We start from the raw sequence: 20,778 nt of genomic DNA, 5'->3' as shown, positions 1-20,778 counted from the left end.
GGCTCATCTATCACATAGGCCAACTGCTCCATCAACTTAATCATTATCAAGTAAAGTAAGTACTATCAGCTCTATCTCTAGGAACTGGGGTGCATCAAAAGGAGTGTGGCCAGCAGGTCAAAGGAGGTGATCCTCTCTACTCTGCCCTGGTCAGACCCCACCTGGAGTGAGTATTGTGTCCAGTTCTGGGCTCCCTGGTATAAAAAAGACAGGGATCTCCTGGAGAGGCCAGTGGAGGGCAATGAAAATTATTAAAGGTGTGGAGCATCTCCCCTGCAAGGAAAGGCTCAATGAACTGGGACTTTTCAGCCATGAGAAAAGAAGACTAAGAGGGGATCTGACTAATGTTTATAATTATCTGAAGCAGGGGATGCAGGGGGAATCAGCCAGCCCCTTTTCAGTGGTCTGTGGAGACAGGACAAGGGGCAATGGCTGCAAGTTGGAGCACAGGAAGTTCTGCACCAACATGCAGAAGAACTTTTTCCCAGTGAGGGTGACAGAGCACTGGAATAGGCTGCCCAGGGGGTTGTGGACGCTCCTCTGCAGATGATTCAAGACCTGTCTGCATGCCTACCTGTGTGATCTGTCCTGGGTAACCTGCTGTGGTAGGGGGGTTGGACCCGATGATCTCTTGAGGTCCCTTCCAACCCCTACAATTCTGTGATTCTGTGAATGTACTTCACATGCCTTAACTTAGCAGGGGTGACTGTGCTGTGCCTGCTCCCTTCACGTTGTTTTCCAACTGTTTAACTGCTCGCCTGCTTCGCTTCTGCTGGTTACGAGGCACCTCCGGCCATCAGCCAGCGGGGCCACCCGGAGCGGGTCACGCAGGAGGGCGCCCAGCTGGGGTCTGGGTGTCCCCAGGCTTCGCAGCCTCTCGGGGCAGCCTGTGCTCACAGAGAGAGTTACCTGCGAGTGCCGCCTCCTACAGCTGTGGGACTGCCAGCCTTCTGCCCCTTACCGGCAGCGTGCCGGGGCCGACGACCGGCCTTGGCCCAGCCACAGCTGAGGGGTTTTTACGGGCGAGGGCCCGGGTGAGGAACCAGCCCACGCCCGTCGGCCAACCGCGAGTCGGCGCCCCGACTCTGCGCCTGCACTGCCGCGCCCGCGTGCCCCATGGTGCCGGCCCCTCCCCCCCCTCCCCTCCCTTCCCCCTCCACCCCACCCCCAAAAGGCAGAAGGAAGGGGTGGCCGCGCGGAGGCGGGCCGCGCGCGGGAACTTTGAAAGAGCGACCGGGGAGCTGTTGCAGTCCAAGCCGGGTGTGGTGGCGGCGGCCCAGGCCTGCCCGAAGGCCGCGGAGGAGGACGCGGACGCGAACATGAACGCGGCCACGAACGCGAAAATGGACGAGGACACGGACGCGAACATGGACACGGACACGGACCTGGACCTGGACCTGGACCTGAACATGGACACGGAGAAGACCCTCGTCCTGCTTTTCCGGTCGGTGCTGGGGAGAGGTAGGGCGGAGGTGGCCGCCGGAGGGTGCCGATGAGACGGGGCGGGCATGAGGGCCGGAGCTCGATGCCCGCTCCCCGGGGCCGCGGCCTGAGCGCTCTGGCTCTGTTTCCCCGCCAGGCTGAGGAACCAGATGCAGCAGCAGCTCATGGACTTGAACTGCGCCTTTCAAACTGGTAAGCGCATCCCCGCGGCTCCTCCAACTCCCTGCTAAGGCGATGTCTGTATCTCAGTTGGCTAAGAAGTGGGGCTCCGCGCTACCCGCGGATTTATGCGCAATTACACTTGCACACAAACTAGCCAGCCGCTGTAGCTGGGAGTGCACCGCCTTGCTTTGCATGAATAGAGCGAAAGCGGAGGCTTTGGGCGCGCTTGATTTGTGGAAATCCGCTGAGCACCCCCTATAGGTGGGAATCAGCTGCTTGTCGCACAGCGGGTAATGAACCCGCTGTTTTGGAAACAGTGTGGGAAAAGCATATATTTCTTAAAAAATATTTATTAAACTGCTAGTTATGATGAATATTTCTTTTGGTTGAGCACCTCACTGTGCTTTCTAAACAGCTGTTGGAGGCATGTTTGAAGGGTTACAAAAACTGCTGTGTGATCATTGCCCCGCTGCCCTTTCTCTTCTTGGGTTTTTGCTTTAGGCTCCTCTGGCATGTGATGATAGTTGTCAAGAATCTGGTCACTGGGGCTGAACTCTTACCAAAAGTCTGCTAACATGTTTGGCAGCAGTACTGTTTTAATGTGTTTCTGTCTGTTGTGTCCCTCCTACTCAACCAGTCAGACACACACACAGAACAATGCTGTGAGCCAGCTCTGACATGTCTAGAAAGAGCTAGATGGAAATATTTTAAAGCCTAATTATTTCTCTGGTACAGCTGATTGATACTGTAGTCTCACTAGCAGTGGAAGACACAATAAGGTATGGAGGTAGGGATAAGAAATAACCTTGTTAATGTCGCCATCCAGCTGCTTGTTGTTTATGTTCTGTAGCTTGTGTTAAATATGTCCTTGTTATGCTTCATAGTGATGTTCTTCCTTTGCAGGTAAAGAAAATTACCTGGATTGTGTACCGGAAGAGGACATGAGCATGGAGTATGTAATTTCAAACCTTTGATGTATTTTAAAGTAAAGAAGAGGAGGGTTGAGAACTGAAACTGGTTCTCTTCTCATTACTCCTTAGTAAACCTCTGGATTAATGATTAGCATTCTGCAGGAACCTGGTGAAAATGAAAAAATTAAGAGAAAACGTCGCAAAGAAATATTTCACTCTTAGTGTAGTTTTATATCCAATGTAGCTTCTAAATTTGCAGTCCTTCTGTGGTGGCTAGAATTCACCTTTATAGTTTTGCATGCTAAAATATCTCTGGCTTTAATGATTTTTTCAGACTTTTATCTTAACGCTGTTTGGGTAGGTGCTGTTGTTGGTTGGGTTTTTTCTTCCTTTAGTATCCAAGATGAATTGCGAAGTGACTTGGAGAAGGTAAAAGTAGCTCTACAGAACAAGATAGCGACCTTGAAAAGGTAAAACTTTCTTTCTGCTTATTTGGAGTTTTTCTGGATTTCTATGTGCGCACACGTACATGCGCATAATGGTTCTGCTTAAAATTGGAATTCAGAGTTACATGGAGTGTGTTCCAAGCAAGAGGGATTTTAGCAGCATCAAACCATTAGGGATGCAGATGGAGATACCGTAGAGAATGAAAAAAAAAAAAAAATTAAATTCTAAGTGGAAATGTGTAAACTCCAAAGTTCCTGAAAAGTCGCAGAAGTCTGACTGTATAAATCAGCAAACATATTTCTTGGCAGCATTTTAAAATTCATTTGAATTCCCACCTCTCCTACAGATTCTGGAAGTAATAGTGGCTAGCTATGTTCGGCAAGAGAGAAAGGAGTTTTCACTCTCTCAAATAATCATTGATAACACCTTTTTTGTCTTGAGGGTTAAGCTCCATTATTTAACAAGTATGATATTTAAAAGGTACTGAGTATTTTATGTATATAATATGAAAATGGACATGAATGGAACCATGGAAATATGTCTTTGGTTATTCATCTAAATCTACTTCTCACAGTTTCTTATCAGTTCTCATTAGTTATGTTTCTTCCTTAAACTATGCAGGCTCCAGATTAGGGATGCTTTGTGGAAAAAAATGGAAAAAAAAGATAACAACTCACGGTAAGGTGTGGGGGGGGAAGTGATGACCAGAAAGGAATGGACTTCACATAGTTGATGTGACATACTTCTACATTATTTCATTGTACATCTTCTAAAAGCAAGCTTCCTTCTAGTTTTGACTGAATGATACACAGTCCACCTTCTGACTGGAATCAGACCTCTTATAGCAAAGGTGGATTTATATTTGGGTTCTGAATTAACTAACTGTTGATTAGATATCATAGTTTTTATTCGTTAGTGAGAACTGTTTGTAGTTAACAAGGGTCTTTTTTTTTCTGCAATGTGCGAGTTACCTGCATTTATAACAGCTGAGCCTGTATTACAGCCTTGTAACTTGTGCCTCTGCTTTGTTGCCTTCATCAATTAATTGCGAGGCAGCTTAATGTCATTAAAAAAGAAGTTGAAGTTTCAAACATGTTTAAAATGAGTCTTAATTTCATACCCAATATTAGCAGGCACACACATGCGATGTGTAATACAAGACAGCTGGAAGCAGCATCTCCATGATGCCCCTGCCAGAGCTCAGGAGCTCCATTAGCTGTTCTCAGGTGGTTAGGCTTCCTTGATGCTTTCCAAGCTCTGTGATTTGAAATGTCAGGCAGACTTGAATGAAACATTAGGGAAACTGAGAGGGAAATAAGGAGGAGGTTGTTTGGCCCTCTGCAACAATACTTAGTATTATAATTGTAAAAATTAAACCAAAAAACAACATCATAAGCCAGCATGCTTTATTTTGGAATTAAGAGAAATGAGGATTTTTTTTTTTTAATCCAAATAACTGATTAAAACATTTATGCTGTTGACTTGTATTAGTGATAAGGTATGCAACTTTATTTCCTTCCTTAGAGAGATCATGGAAACTGTAGACGACATCCAAAAACTCAGCGTGACATTAATTCATAATCAGCAGGTAACTGGTAGTTGTAGCTTCTGTTGCAGTTGTGCATGTCTCCCAACCTCAACGTGGGCAAGAGTGCAGCTTGAAAGTAACAGGACAACACAAGTCATTTGAAGCTAAATATATGGCCCAAAGTCTGCTTCTAGAATTGCTCTTAACTGCTTTTGTGGATCGACTTAGCATCTTTCTATGTTTTTTTAAAGCCTGGAGTCTAGGTAATACTTCTTTGTTTTGTTTCAGCAACTACGTCAGAAAGAACTGAATTTTATTGACATTAAGAGGAAAAGATACAGTAAGTGCAGTGATTATATTGATTCTGGTTTGTATTTGAAAGTACAGTTTGTATTTCACGGTTCTTCCTGAAGCAATATTAGTTTATGTCTGAAACTCTCCAACACGGTTATAAAACTTCTGAAAAGAGTAGGAAGTACTGCAAAAATGAACTGTTATTGCCTACTTGAGCATGAGACTGAGACATTAGAAGGAGAGATGCAAGAAGATACTCTAAAAGAATGTTTCGGTGTTTCGTTATTTAGTGTAAACTCCCCTGAAAATTACACGTGATTTAGTAGTTTACATCAGTCCTACAGCACCTCAAGGATTTTTTATTTTTTGTTGTCAGACTACACCTTTATGAAATGTTTGCAAAATGGGGTGAGGGGATTTGCCGACAAAGAACTCTCATAGTAGTGTATATGTTGGTGTTCAGTTGGCTTGTTAGAGTGGGTCAAAATTAGGTGTGAAGTCAATCTCAGGACTTAACGTGGTAGATAGGTTTTTTGAATGCTCCTACTGTCACGTGACCAGGTTTACCAGCAGTTTAAGCAATACACACATGGGATTTGGTGCATATGTTGACAGTAATAAACAAACACAATGAAATATCTGTTGTCTTAGGAAAAATGAGCATCCCTCATATCTTCAGAAATTAGGGAAGGAATGCTGTGCCAGCATTCTTTCAGCATATGAACTGTCCCTAAGGGGTTTTATTCAGTTTAGTTTTCAGCCTGGTTCCCTACAAAAAACCAAAACCAAAACCCAAGTAGTTGGGACATGTGGACAGCTCACTGGTGTTGCCCATATGTCCCTTGGGTGACCTGGGAATTTTGTTTTACTCAAATGTGGAAAAAGGTCAAAATACTTCTCTGCCTATAAAAGTTGTGACAGCTGAAGATAGCGGAGTAGGACAGGTGTTCAAAACACTGTGTCTGAAGGAAATGCAGGCAGCTTACAAAGTCCTTTCTCCTTTGCTAGTGGCCAGTTCTGGCTGTACTTAGACAGCAGGTAGCCACAGCACATGTTGTCTCTTGTGCAAAAGGAAAGTCTTGAGGAATATCAGAGGGAAAGAGTGTGGAGTAAAGGTTACTGCAGAGCAGGTGCCGTAAGTATTTGTGAGGAAGAAAGCATATCTTTAGTTCTACTGGTCACTTACCTATTTCTTAATGCTTTATTTTCTTAATAATGGAGCAGTTCTAAGAAATGTTGGACGTCAGAAAATGCTGAAAGTTATTGCCTTGATGAAACAGCAAAAGGAAAAAGCAAGTACAGAAGTCATCACAATAGAGGAGAATAACTTGCAAAAAGAAATAGAGGTGACTACAGTAATTCAGAATACATTCCAGGTAATGCATTGTAGCTTTTAAAAGCAATTTCACAGTTTTGCGTTACAGTCACGATACCATAGTGTATGGTAAATGTACTGCCAAACCAAGTTGTGTTTTCTGAAAACTTCTAAGTAACAGCAGTACTGGAAAAACTGCTGTATGAAAGAAACTTAATTGCTTTAGAAGCTAAAAGCATAAACAGGTCACAAACTACGTGGGAATAAGTATTTACAGAGTTTAGAGACCCTCCATTCTTTTGCTCCCTTAACAGTACAAAAATAATGTGTTTTTCTCAGAGAATGTCTGTCACATGCACTGGCTGAATTTCGTGACAGTAAGAGTCACCTAGACGTGCTCCCCCTGCCCCCCACCCCCAGCAAATCAGTTCCCCCATCTCATGGTAAAGAAAAACAGGTAGTTTTAATCCTGTGATACCAGCAGGCCAGGCTGCGGCTCCTCAGTCTGCCCCTTCTGACCATATGGTGCTTCTCTGTGTTTCACAAGGCACTGCAGCCTTGTGAATGCCTTGGCCTCCAAATCGTTTCAGTGGTGTAGCCTTCAACCTTTTGGTTCCCACATATCAGGTGCTGCTGACTAGTCTGTATTTGTGCAGCTGTTTGGCAGGTTGTCTGGAGTCACGAGGGGAGAAAGAAAATCTCATGGTTTGTGTTAGGGTGGAGGGGTGCCCTGCAGCATCCTGTGGTCACAGGGGCTCTACTGGAGGTCACGTAGGCTATGCTGCAGGCTGGTACTCTGCCTCTTGCTCCGTGACTTGTCCTACTTTCCCTCACCTGGCCCCACAGATCTGCAACCCAGGTGCAAAGATGGGAGGCACAGGGAATTGCAATTGCAGTAATCAAGTTTATCTGCAAAGGGGTTCTGAAATCCCAGTTATGTTTGTCTAAGAAATTAAAACTGGTAAAAAGAGAACATGTCGGAGAGCTTCAGGTAGAAAACCATGGTAGATAACTTGGTAGAAAACATGGTAGAAACCGTCAGGTAGAGATAACCATGCTGTGAATTTGGATGAGCAGAAGAATTTCAAGAACAGAATGGGCTCCATGTGTTTCTGTATTGCATGCATGCCACTAGTTTGCACTGATAACAAACGGAGAATGGGGAATTAAACATTTTAATGTGGTTTAGATTCAATCCTAAAGTTACCTTCTGGTTTTGTTCTGAAATCTTCTGAGCCATAAGTACAGCAAATGTTTGATTAGATTTAGTAACGCCCATTTTCCATCCAGAATGGCAGGGTGAGAATGTTAATTACATTAGTTAATCTTGTGTTTGAGGCGAACTTTGTGTGTTTAAAAACAAAACACCCCACCCAAAAACCCTCTAAATTCCTATGTTTAAAATAGGGATTGTGTGTAAGCACCTCTAGGGCTTTTTGGCTTGGTAGGTTTTTTTAGAAACATTGGGGGTTTTTTGCTTATATAATGACAATAGTATTCAAACTGATACTTCCCTTTCTCCCCTTTCCCTCTTTGTGCCTTACTTCAATCACTGCTATGAATTGTACTAGAGAATAATTCTTTTTAAAGATTTTTTTTTAACCAATATCTTTTTTCTTTCTTATAGCATGCCCTATTTGGAAGCAACATTAACTGGGCAGAAGATCCATCTTTAAGGAAAATTATTCTAGAGCTTGAAAAAAATGTCAATTTTCTTTAAGTTAGGCCTGTAGTTTTCCAGATCTGTTATTAATCAAAGTTGCAAACTCAGTAAGATTAGTATAGATTAATAAGACTTCTAAGAGTTTAATACTTTTAACCTTTCTGGAAGTTACTGCTCTCTCTCTCTCGACTCATAACGTGACCATGCAGCTCTGAAATCAGATTGCTGGCACACAACAAATTTAACCTGCTTCATAGCTGTCCTTTCCCATGAGCTCATTTCCATCTGAAAAGCAGCGGTAACACAGGGAAGAATAATCTGCCTATTTTAAATTTGTATGTAAAAATGGGACTAGAACAAGGTTCTACCTCTTGCCCTGGGCACTTTCAGGGTGCCTGATCCTGCTCTGCCCAGTGCAAAGTTGAAACTACAAAACTTAGTGCAGTCTTTGCTTGGTTTTTTTTTGCTTCTTTTGTTGTTATTAAAGCATTATGCATCATATTAAACATGGAAAAAATATACTTTTCAATCTAAGTCTTGTGTCTGTGCTGTTTACTGATGAGGTAGGCAGAGCATCCAGCTGTGGGTGCAGCTTGTAGATGTCATATCATGTAGCAGAGTAACAACCCTAGGGAAAACACAGGTAAAACGGAAGCGATGACTTCAGTCTATTGACTCTGACAATCAGTATTTTAATACATTTTTATATTGACAGTTGCATGTTTGATGAAATTTGGTGGTGTGTTGTGGTGTTTGGCCCCTGGCTGGAGGCCAGATGCCCACCAAATCACTCTATCACTCCCCTTTTCAGCTGGACAGGGGAAAAAATACACATTGAGTGGTTTAGGAGTTGAGATAAGGGCAGGGAGAGATCATTCCACAATCAACATCATTGGCAAAACAGACTCAACATAGAATTAAAAAATGCATCTAATTTATTACCCCCACACCCATAAAGTACCCCATGAAAATAGAGTATAATAACAAGAAATAAAATCTTAAAAACAGCTCCTGCCCTCCCTCCCTTCCAGCCTCCACTTTATTTGGAGTTTCTCTCCTTCCTCGCCCCTACACCAAGCACACTGGGGGAAACACGAAATGTGGGTTAAAGTCAGTTCATCACAGGTTGTCTCTGCTGGTCCTTCTGCCTTTGTGTGACTCCCCACACTCTTCCTCTGCTCCAGCATGGAGTCCCACCCATGGAAGAGAATCTTCCACAAACTTCTCCAATGTGAGTCCTTTCCCATGGGGCTTCAGCTCTTCGACTGCCCCAGTATGGGTCACTTCTATGGGGTGCAATCTCGTGCCCAGGCTGTTCCAGCATGGTCGCCCACAGGGTCACAAGTCACCCCCAGCAAACCTGCTTCAGTATGGGCCTCCCTCTCCCCTCAGGCTGCAGGGCCTGCCAGGAGCTTGCTCCAACACTGTCTTCTCTATGTCTCCAGCAGCTGCAGGTGGGGTCTCTGTGGTGCCAGCAGCACCTCTTCCCCCTGGTGCTTCACTGACCTTGGTGTCTGGCAAGTGCCCACTTGCCACCTTTTTTCTCCTAAGTGTGATTCACAGAGGCGCTATGATCGTTGCTGATGGTCAGTGGCAGGTCCAGCCTTGAGCCCAGCTGGTATTTATTCTGTCAGTCCCAGGGGAAGCTTCTATCTGCTTCTTGCAGAATCAAAGAATGTTAGGAGTTGGAAGGGAGGGACCTTGAAAGCTAATATAGTCAAACCCCCCTACCAGAGCAGGATCACCTAGACTACATCACACAGGAATGCATCCAGGTAGGTTTTGAATGTCCCCAGAGAAGGAGACTCCACAACCTCTCTGGGCATCTGTGCCAGTGCTCTGTCACCCTCACAGTGAAAAAGTTTCTCCTTACATTCACATGGAACTTTCTGTGCTCCAGCTTGCACCCATTGCCCCGTGTCCTATTGCTAGTCATCACTGAGAAGAGCCTGGCTCTGTCCTGACTCTTGCCCTTTACATATTTATAGACATTAATGAGGTCACCCCTCAATCTCCTCCAAGCTAATTGAGACCCAGCTCCCTCAGCCTTTCCTCATAAGGAAGGTGTTTCACTCCCTTAATCATCTCAGTGGCCCTGTGCTGGACTCTTTCAAGGAGTTCTATGTCCTTCTTGAACTGAGGGGCCCAGAACTGGACACAGTTTCAGTTGTGGTCTCACCAGGGCAGAGTACAGGGTGGAAAGAACCTCTCTTGTCCTACTAAGCACACTCCTAATACACCCCAGGCTGCCTTAGCCACTAGGGTACATTGCTGGCTCTTGGTCATCCTGCTGTCTACCAGGACCCCTTGGTCATCCTGCTGTCTACCAGGACCCCTATGTCTCTCTCACCTACGTTGCTCTCCAACAGGCCAGTCCCCAACCTGTACTGGTACCTGGGGTTGTTCTTCCCTAGATGCAAAACCTTTGCTCTTGTTAAGTCTCATTAAACTACTCCTCACCCAACTATCTTGCAGAATGGCAGCACAACCCTCTGGGATGTCAGGCACCCCTCCCAGTTTTGTGTTGTCAGCAAATCTGCTGACTGTACACTCTATTCCCTCATCCAGCTCATCAATTAATATATTGAGTAGTACAGGTCCCAGTACTGACCCCTGAGGGGCTCCACTAGATACAGGCCTCCAACTAGACTCTGTCCCATTGACCAAAACTCACTGGCTCCTTCCCTCCAACCTGCTCGGAATCCACCTCACTGCTCAACCTTCCAGACCACAGTTTAGCCTCAAGGATGCTGTGGGAGATGATGTCAAATGCCTTACAGAGCTCAAGGTAGACCACACCCATTGCCCTACCATCATCTGTCCACCTGGTTATATCCTCATAAAAGGCTATTTGATTACTCAAACATGACTTCCCCTTGGTAAAACCATGCCCATGGCACCTAACACCCCCCTTATCCTTGATGTGCCTAGAGACAGCACCATGGACAAGTCATTCCATCACCTTTCCAAGGATGGAGGTGAGGCTGACTGGTCTGTAGTTACTCGGGTCCTCCTTCTTGCCCTTTCTGAGGACTGGAGTGACATTTGCTTTCCAGCAGTCCTCAAGCACCACTCCTGTTCCCTGGGATTTACCAAAGATACTGGAGAGTGGCCTAGCAATGACTTCCACCAGCTCCCCCAGCACCCCTCGGATGCATCTTGTCAGGACCCATGGATTTATGGGTGTCCAGGTGGACAAACTACTCCTCCATCGACTGAGGCAGACTCATCATTTATCCTGACTGAAAAAGCCACCCCAGCAGCCCCCTCGCCCGAACCCCGCCACGCAAAGCCACGAGAAACACTGCTGCTCTTTAACTTGGTGAACAGCAGCCTTTAAAAGGCGAGCGGGACGTGTCCTGATGGAGCGGGGACAGATTTTGTGCGCGCAGAACCCGCCTGGGCCCGGCTCTCTGTGCCTGTGCTGCGGCCCCGCCCTGCCCGAGGCATTGCCCCGTTGTGGGCGGGACCGGGCTCACTGTGGGCGGTGCCGGGCGCTGCCCCTCGGCCGCGGGAGGAGGGGCGCAGCGGCTGGGGGTCACCATGGGCAGTAAGATGGCGGCCGCCGCTAGGGTTGTCCAGGTAACGGCGCTCGGCCTGCGGCGACGGGGTGGCTGGGGCCGGGAGCCTGACTCGGGCGGAGGGCCTTGCAGTGCGGACGGTTGCCTGGGCTCTGAGGCGCGGCCGGGGCCTGAGGTGCCGCCGGGGCGGCCGGTGCCCTTGGCGCTGGGAAATGGGGCGCGGCGCGGCCGGGCCCGCCTCGCCTGGTGTCATCGGTCGTTTGATGCGGGTGCTGGCTCTCCCGCGTCAGAGGGTGCCGCCGGGTAGCGCGCTGCCTTTCGCGCGGTGACCTAGAGGGAGAGGCGCCACCCGGCATCTCCTCTGCAGCCTGCCCCCGCTTTCAAGGTGAAGGTGCCGTGCGTTCGCGCGCCCCAGAAACAAGCCGTGCCGCTGCAGCCACCGAGCTTTGCGGCTTGAAGGGCTCTTTCGTCACGGAGCTCCGTCAGCCCCGCCCGGCCAGCCAGCTAGCGCGTACCGGCAGGGCCAGCCGTTGCCTCTGCTGGGACTTCTCTGGCCGCCTCTGTGCATAGAGTGTGGTAGCTGTTCGGCAGGCTCACCCCTCGCTGCTCCGAGGAAAAGGAAAGGAAAGCTTTTTCCTGCTCGGAGGAACGTCTTTAAAGGTGAAATTTCTCTGTGGGTAAAGATAGGCTGTCAACGAGTAACGAGTTACCAGAGGAGGGGTGTGGAAAGCAGTAGTATGGAAGCAGTTGTTTAATATGATTTGTATTCTGTTTTATTATTAAGAAGGTAATGTGTGTCTAGAAATATTTTTCTCTCTCAGTTTCCCCTGCTGCCTTTCTTTGCTCCAGGTAGTCAAGCCACATACTCCGTTAATTAAGTTCCCGGACAGAAAAAGTAGCCCCAGACCTAAAAGTAAGTTACTGGATCTCTAGGTACAACTTGTGCCACTTTTCCTTGCGTTAAGTCTTTTATGTAAGAACTAGCAGACAATTTTTCTGCCCCAACTACGTGACTTAACTGATTTTGAGCAGGGTTTCTGAAGCATGGTCCTTCTAGTTTGAAGGCAGCTTTTAGACTCCTCAGATTCTGTACAGCTGTGGGAAATAATATATGCGTGTCTTCACATCTGGGCCAAGGCAGACTCCCAAGGATTTCAGGTGGTGTTTTTCTACTTATATATAAAATCCCACTTTCCCAAATATTTGCCTGAAATCACTGTGCCTAAGTCAGTTTGAGGAAGCATTAGGTATTCCATGATACTTGCAGAAATTACGTTGTGTTTTCCTCATCTCTTTTCTTAGTTGGAGTAATACCTGTGGTATTTGAAATCTTGTTTATAGATGGGAGAACCATATCAGTGAACGTTCTGAGTGTTTCCTTGTGCTACTAACAAATGCTGAGGAAAAAAATATTCTCTGCAGTCTTTGACGTTACTTTTTATACTTGTTACTGTATTGGTATTTTTAGGATTGTAAATACCATTGCATTCAGACATCAAAGTTATATGAGCGATATATTTTACTATTCCTTTAGAGTCAACAAAGCATTTGAAACTAAAGTAGGAGGCATCTTAAGAAACTCTGTTGTTCTCAGTTGTTTAGAAATGATGTCGCGGTATTATGATGTTTGTGATTTAGAACTCTGTAGGTTGTGCACAGTCCAGCCAAGTGTACTGCCTCTCATTCCAGTGGCCTATTTTCTCGATGTTACTTACCCCTTGCTTGTCTCAGTGTCCTAAGATTTTTGTGACTACTTCTACCTTAATTGGGTTCTGTTGTCTCAGCCGTTAATTGCAGTCTACCTCGCCTGGCATGAACAGTGTAGCAGTAACCACGTTTCATTATACCAGACTCTTGCTTCTAAGTAGCCAAACAGCTCAGCAGATCTAGACTATAATTCTAAGGACATAGGTGCTTGAAAGGCCACGCAAATTCTTTGACTGTATCACTACAGCAACATGATGGCCTCAAACTGGGAAGGGGAAGAACATAGTAAAGATTGTTTTGGCGCTAAAGCAAGAGCAGTATTAAGTCTCATACTTCTGAATCTTGACTTCAGATGTTTTTACTTGGCTAATGCACCTACTCCAGACTTTGAAACATGCATTAGAGCAAAGTCCTTGGCAAATCTCTGGGCATTTCTATGGTGTATGAAACAAACTTGGAAAAACTGTCTCTTGTTGTTTCATATATAAAGTGTGTTGTTTCTTGAAACAAAAATATTTTGTTGTCATTGCCAGACAAAGCTATTCCAGCAGAATGTTGTTAGAAAGTTGACAAACAGATATCTCTTCCATTTTCATTTTCTGCGCCCTTTGTCTCCTGCTCTTAAATCTTAAAATTTCAGCTTAATCCCTGTTCAGAATATGCTGCTTCTTCCCCTCGCTCTGTTTGCAACCTTTCATTGTTCTTAATCCACCTGATCAACTTGAGATTTTGAGATGCAGTCTTCTGACCAAAAGCTTCTGAATATGCCTCTCTGTGGTGGCTTCTTTTTTTTTTTTTTTTTATGGGCGATGGTTTCGTCACATTAGTACAGGTGGCTGATGTCCCAATCCTGCCATTGATTTTGACTCACTATGGTTAAAACTGGCTCCTCTCCCTTGTCCTATTGATCATGTTGGAGGCAAGAGTGAGAGAGGTGGGCAGTGCTGTGGTATTTTAACTCCTCACGCTCTTCAACTCACCCGGTCTTGGTTATTATTTAGTGTAGTTCATCTGTCCCAGCTGTTCAGATGTTGCATTTGTCTTGCTCAGGCTTCCTGTGGAAGCTTTTTCAGGTGTTTTAACCTTATATATAGAGGTCTGAGTGCTTATGGAGTAAACACATTACTGTGAAACTCCTTCCTGCCTGGTAGGGTCATTGGTGGTGGGATAGTCTGAAGTTCAGAACAGTGACCTGAACAACAGTGCCCTCTTGTCACCTGTTACCCTGCACTCAAACTCAGGTCACCTTCTCTGCTGTGAATTCCTGAAGTAAAGTACTTCATGCATGCCTTGGTCTCTATGTTTCAGTAACACTGATGGCTGATGCCTGATACTTGAGGTCATTCTGCACAGCACTGACAACGTTTGGTGCAGTGCCATTTTGTAATACTGAAAACGGGCAGAAGGCAGCATTGTGTGTTACAGTACGGCGATAGTTGTGAGCCTTATCTTTCTGTAAACCTCTACCTCTTTTTCACTTGTCAGTCTTTACAGTCACAGTAAACAAAAAGTCTCATCTCAGTGGATCTTAGTTAATTATCTTAGTTATCTCTCTACGTAACTGCTTTCATGTACACAGTTTGGATACTTTATTATTTTTCTGTAAGTACAGCTTCGCAGTGAAAAGGCCTTTGTTAGGATATAGGCTGATTTATCTTCTGTTTCCACATCAGTTTTTACTCTCCCTCAGACATGCTTTGTTTTGCCATCAGAATTTTTTCACTGCTTTTAACAACAATAAAAACAGATTGTAAGATGTAATGTCCTCTTTTTTTTTTTTTAAAGTACTTAAAGTATTTTCTTAAGTACTTGTTATAATGAAGAAAAATTGTCAATAACTGTTAACTTTTACTGGCTGCTGATTAATTAGTTTTACAGTCTTGTTATGTCTGTGTAAATGGTTTTGCAATCTGGGTTCCAGTACAGGAATTTCTACAAGCAAGTGTGCCAACTCTGCATGGTTCAGAAGCACCAGAGTCTGCAGGAGGCAGATCACCGGCATTTCAAGGTTTTTCTCCTGTTAGTAGAGTACAAGGAACACCGGACACTTCTGAACTAGCCAGAACCTTACCTCAGAAATACAGAAGGAAACTTATGTCAGATGATGAGATTGAATATATTCAAGTAAGTTTTGTGTGTTGGTGTGTATTGTCTGTACCTATCTAGCATTTGGCTTATTTCTACACCTTCTTCAACGTTTCCAGTCCAGTTCTATGTTGTAATTCTTGGTAAGGGTGCACTCCCATCCTTCACAGCTTTGATGCCCAGTACCCAAACTACAAATTCTTAATGTGCAAGGTACCTAACTCTCACTAGCTTTGTGGTATCGCTGAGTAGAGAGATACAGACTTTAAAAAGGCATGCAGGTAGCTATCAATCAGCATAGCCTACATTTACTAGCACCCCACTTGCCTTGTAACAGCAGTTTAATGTGAATAGGCTGGACAGAAGCACAGGAGTCTTCTCTTAGACCAGCAACGGCTATTCCCAGGTGACTGAAGTCCAAAATATTTATCAAACTAGTTTTTAATAAGTTATTTATTAGTAAGTTAACTCTTGTTAATTGTTTCTACCAGTGGAAATGTTTCACTGATCTTGATATAGATGTTTTCTGCAATATTTACAAACATAGAATTGTACATGAAAGGCAAGCAAAACCTGCTTTTGTTCTGTATGATTCTCAGTTGTAATCACTGATACTTAAAAGGGGGGAATGTGCAAATTTGACCAACTTGTGCAATGGGTGGGAGTTTGACATGAAAAGACACTTCCATTGCTTTGTTAAATAAGGACACCTGCAGTGTAGTCACGTTAGCAGAGGAAATCTGCTATCCTGCATGTGTGTGGGTAGGGTATTACAGTTAGAAATAAAATCAGTTCTTTCCCGTAGCAACACACTTGTTGACCTCTAGCATAAATTTTCTAGTGGTAAGCTGTAACTAATTTTGTTGGCAAAATAACAAATAACTTTCTGGTTTCTCATAAGGATTGTAATGCCTCACCTTGGCTTTGGTTTTGCTTTGGAATTTGGGGAGTGAAAATAATTCCAGAACTTGTGTTCATTGTTGCTGTGTTTGTCAGACCTTTCTAAAGTAAGAGTCAGCATTCTTTACACTAGGAGAAGTGGAAGCAGCTGTAACTATAGACTGCAGGTATTGATCTTTTTGTATTTTCCCCTGAAAAAACAAATTGAGCTGTTGCTGATAGGTGCTGATGCTTGACACTGTGCATATTCTTACATAGATTAAAAATCCATGTATAAATCAGAAGTTAAAACTAGAACTGTCTTTGTCAGTCTGTAGTGGCACAAAAGAAGTTACTCATTTTCTGGTTCTTTTAGTGGAATATATTTAACTGTCCACTTTTCTTTTGCAGCGTGGAGGTCCAGAATAAGTATGGATGACAGTTTGTTGGCCACCATCAAAGAATGAAGAGTTGTATTCACCATTAAGGTGTTTCCTTCATATTATAAATGATTGTATACTAACAGCTTTAATAAAAACACATGTAAAGGGCGAGAAGTTTGATGTGATGCACTATGTAATAAATTTGTGATTGAGAAGGGCTTTCTAGATGGCTAACTAGCAATTAAATACATGTGATGTCCACGCCATCAACGTGTTTTCTAATTCACCATTTGGAAACTTGACAATACAACAGAGTTGTCATTATACTTGATTAGTTTGTCTCCTCTGGGATGATTTTATGGACAGGAAAGGGACCCCGAAGTATTCCTAAAGATGAATGAGACACTGTGGTTGTTCTCAGCAGTTGCACAACTTCAGCTGGACAGTTGTGTAGCTGCCATTTCCCTGAATGTCAGATCTGAGGTGGGGTTCAAACTAAAACCAGGTTTTTCTGGGATCATGTAAATCATTAACTGTTTTAGCAGAGAGCCCTTTGTGTTACATTGCAGACTTCTAACTGTAATTTAACAAGTCCACAGCTTGTTTTGTGGGTCATGTCTAAGCATGTGGAGGCAAAGAAAGTTACCTTTGACTGCTAGTGTGGGTGCCCAAGGTCAGCCTTCTATGATGGCTGCACTGGCTGAGGGGGAGGAGGAGAGAGGAGTGGATGTTGTCTGTCTGCCTTGACTTCAGCAAGGACTTTGACGCTGTCTGCCTATGTAACATCCCCACAGCAAGCTTAGGAAATGTGGGTTGGATGGGTGAGCAGGGAGGTGGATTGAGAACCATCTGAACAGTAGAGCTCAGCGGGTTGTGGTAAATGGTGCAGAGTCTAGTTAAGAGTCCTGTAGTGAGTGGTGTGCCCCCAGAATCGGTGCTGGGTCTGGTCTTGTTCAACAGATTCATCCGTGACCTGGACGAGGGGACAGAGTGTACCCTCAGCAAGCTTGCTGATGACACAAAACAGGGAAGAGTAGCTGATAATGCCAGAAAGCTCTGCTGCCATTCAGGGAGATCTGGAGAGGAACCAAATGATACTCAACAAGGGCAAGAGTAGGGTCCTGCATGGGGGGAGGAATAACCCCAGGTTAGGGGCTAACCTGCCAAGAAGCAGCTTTGTGGAGATGGACCTAGGACTCCTGGGGGACAGCCATGAGCCAGCAGTGTGCCCTCTTAGCCAAGAAAGCCAAATATGTCCTGTGGTGTGTTAAGAAGAACCTGGACAGCAGCTTGAGGGTGGTTATCATCCCAGTTTCTTCTGCTTTGGTGAGGCCACATCAGTATGGTGTCCAGTTCTGGGCTCTCTGCTTTGACAGGGAGCTACTGATGATTTGCAGAAGCTGACTTCACAACTCACAAAGAGTTATAAAGAAGGTATATTTATTCAGCGCTGGGTGCATGGGGGATTGCTCCACCACAGACATGCACACCAAACACGGCCATTCACCTTAACTATATACAATAGAATGTTACAGATTAATGGCATTTCATAATACACATATACATATGCATAACCTGTCCCACTTCGTATTATCATTGAATCATAGGGGTTGGAAGCGACCTCAAGAGATCATCAGGTCCAACCCCCCCTGCCAAAGCAGCTCCCTAGCTCATATTGCACAGATGGGCGTCCAGACAGGTCTTGAATATCCCCAGAGATGGAGACTCCACCACCTCCCTGGGCAGCCTGTCCCAGGGCTCTGGCACCCTCACTGGGAAAAAGTTCTTCTGCATGTTGGTGCAGAACTTCCTGTGCTCCAACTTGCAGCCATTGCCCCTTGTCCTGTCTCCACAGACCACTGAAAAGGGGCTGGACATTTCCCCCTGCATCCCATACTTCAGATATTTGTAAACATTAATAAGGTCTCCCCTTAGTCTTCTTTTCTCTAGGCTGAACAGCCCCAGCTCACTCAGCCTTTCCTCATAGGGGAGATGCTCCAGGCCCTTAATCATCTTCATAGCCCTTCTCTGGACTCTTTCCAGGACATCCCTGTCTTTTTTATACCAGGGAGCCCAGAACTGGACACAATACTCCAGGTGGGGCCTGACCAGGGCAGAGTAGAGGGGGAGGATCACCTCCTTTGACCTGCTGGCCACACTCCTCCTGATTCACCCCAGGATCCCATTGGCTCTCTCATCTACCAGGGCACACTGCTGGCTCATGGCCAACCTGTCATCAACCAGGACCTCCATGTCCTTCTCCACAGAGCTCTTCTTCAGCAGGTCATCCCCCAGCCTGTACTGATACAAATGGTTATTCCTTCCCAGGTGCAAGACTCTACACTTGCTTTTGTTGAACCTCATCTGGTTTCTCCCTGCCCAGCTCTCCAGCCTGTCCAGGTCTCTCTGGATGGCAGCGCAGTGTTCCTGCGTGTCAGCCACTCCTCCCAGCTTTGTACCATCAGGTACTTGCTGAGGGTGGATGCTATTCCCTCATCAAGGTCGTCAATGAAGGTATTAAACAGGACTGGACCCAACACTGAGCCCTGGGGAACACCGCTAGTCACAGGTCTCCAGTCAGATTCTGCTCCACTGATCACCACCCTCTGGGCTCGGTCCAACAGCCAGTTCTCAACCCACCTCACTGTCCACTCATCTATCCCATACTCTCTCAGCTTTGCTATCAGGATGTCATGGGAGACAGTATCAAAAGCCTTGCTGAAGTCAAGGTAGGTGACATCCACTGTTCTTCCTCCATCTACCCAGCCAGTGATGAGATCATAGAAGTCTATGAGATTGGTCAAGCATGATCTCCCCTTGGTGAATCCATGCTGACTACTCCTCATGACCTCCTTCTCCTCCAACTGCTTGGAGATGGCATTCAGAACAAGCTGTTCCATCACCTTTCCAGGGACAGAAGTGAGGCTGAGTGGCCTATAGTTGCTGGGATCCTCCTTCTTGCCCTTTTTAAAGACTGGAGTGACATTGGCTATCCTCCAGTCTTCAGGCACTTCTCCTGTTCTCCAAGACTTGTTGAAGATGATAGAGAGCCGCTCAGCAATCACTTCCACCAGCTCCCTCAGGACACGTGGATGTAACCCATCCAGGCCCATGGATTTGTGTGGATTTGGACCACCCCCACCTCAACCAGCGAAAAGCTCTTCATTTCCCAAACTCTATTACTTTCTTCCAGTGTCCATGGGTCCCGAGGGGCCTTTGAAGTGAAGACCAAAGCAAAGGAGGCATTCAGTATCTCCACCTTCTCAGCATCCCCTGTTACCAGGACGCCCGCCTCGTTTAGCAAGGGACCCACATTATCCCTGGTCATCCTCTTACTACACACATATCTAAAAAACCCCTATTTATTATCCTTTATGTCCCTTGCCAGTTTCAATTCCAAGTGGGCTTTAGCCTTCCTAGTTGCATCCCTACAGTCCCTGACAACATTGCTATATTCTTCCCAGGTGCTCAGACCCTTTTTCCACAATTCATAGATCTTCTGCTTCCTTTTGAGTTCACTCATTAGCTTCCTGCTCATCCATGCAGGTCTTCTGCCTCTCTTTCCTGATTTCTTGCTCAAAGGGATGCACCGGTCCTGTGCTTGGAAGAAGCACTGTTTGAATGCTACCCAGCTCTCACAGGATCCCTTACCTTCTAACAGCAGAGCCCACAGGATAGCTCCTATTAGGTTGTGGAAGAGATCAAAGTTTGCTCTTCTAAAACTCAGGGTGGCTATCCTGCTTTTTGGCTTGCTTCTTCCACTCAGGATCTTGAACTCAACCATTTCATGGTCATTTTGTCCCAAGCTGCCCCCAACGTTCACTTTCCCAACAAGTCCCTCCTTGTTGGTAAAAACAAGGTCCAGTACCCACCCTCCCCTTGTAGGTTCCTGCACCATCTGTAGCAGGAAATTGTCTTCTACACACTGCAGAAACTGTCTAGACCACATACAACTGGCCCTGTTGCTTGCCCAGCAAATACCTGGGTAATTGAAGCCCCCATAAGGACCAGCGCCTGGGAGCTTGAGGCTACTTCTAGCTGCTCTCTCACATAAAGAGCAACTCCCCCACCTCACTGCCCTAGCCTATCATTCCCAAAAAGCACAAAGCCATCCATGCCAGCATGCCAGTCATCCAGGCTGTCCCACCACGTCTCTGTGATTGCAATGAGGTTGTGGCCCTGCGACTGCACAAAGACCTGTAACTCTTCCTGTTTATTACCCATGCTACGCACACTCGCATATAGGCACTTCAGGGGGGCAGCAGATGCAGGTATCCTCAACAGGTCACAGGGAGATTTCCAACAGGGGATGGGCAATGGCGGCTCCACTGAGGAGTCCTCAGGGCAATCCACAGTATTTTCCCTACTATCATGTGGAACAACATCCCCAAGTCCGTCCCTGTGCCATTGGCATTTACCTTCTTCCGCCATCAACTCTTG

The 20,778-nt window shown here is 45.7% G+C and overlaps 2 protein-coding genes across 2 annotated transcripts in view; both read left to right on the top strand.

Moving 5' to 3' along the window:
- The first annotated feature begins 1,258 nt into the window (after positions 1-1,258).
- Positions 1,259-8,292, top strand: CENPH (centromere protein H). Its single transcript, XM_084278934.1, has 9 exons — positions 1,259-1,444; positions 1,580-1,635; positions 2,509-2,557; positions 2,912-2,986; positions 3,585-3,641; positions 4,488-4,551; positions 4,780-4,831; positions 6,010-6,161; positions 7,728-8,292. Exons 1-9 carry the CDS (start codon positions 1,320-1,322, stop codon positions 7,818-7,820), a joined length of 723 nt encoding a protein of 240 aa, XP_084135060.1. The 5' UTR covers positions 1,259-1,319; the 3' UTR covers positions 7,821-8,292.
- A 2,969-nt stretch (positions 8,293-11,261) lies between these two features.
- Positions 11,262-20,778, top strand: part of CDK7 (cyclin dependent kinase 7) — a 38,603-nt gene continuing 29,086 nt past the window's right edge. The window contains exons 1-3 of the mRNA XM_084278591.1: positions 11,262-11,345; positions 12,134-12,197; positions 14,913-15,115. Coding sequence (XP_084134717.1) covers positions 11,307-11,345; positions 12,134-12,197; positions 14,913-15,115 — 306 coding nt within the window. The 5' untranslated portion in view covers positions 11,262-11,306. The remainder of the gene's footprint in view (positions 11,346-12,133; positions 12,198-14,912; positions 15,116-20,778) is intronic.

The sequence above is a fragment of the Gallinula chloropus genome (assembly GCF_964237585.1).
Source record: "Gallinula chloropus genome assembly, chromosome: Z".
NCBI classification, from domain to species: domain Eukaryota; kingdom Metazoa; phylum Chordata; class Aves; order Gruiformes; family Rallidae; genus Gallinula; species Gallinula chloropus.
Note: the sequence above shows the minus strand (reverse complement) of the source record. Positions and strands in the feature narration are given on the sequence as shown.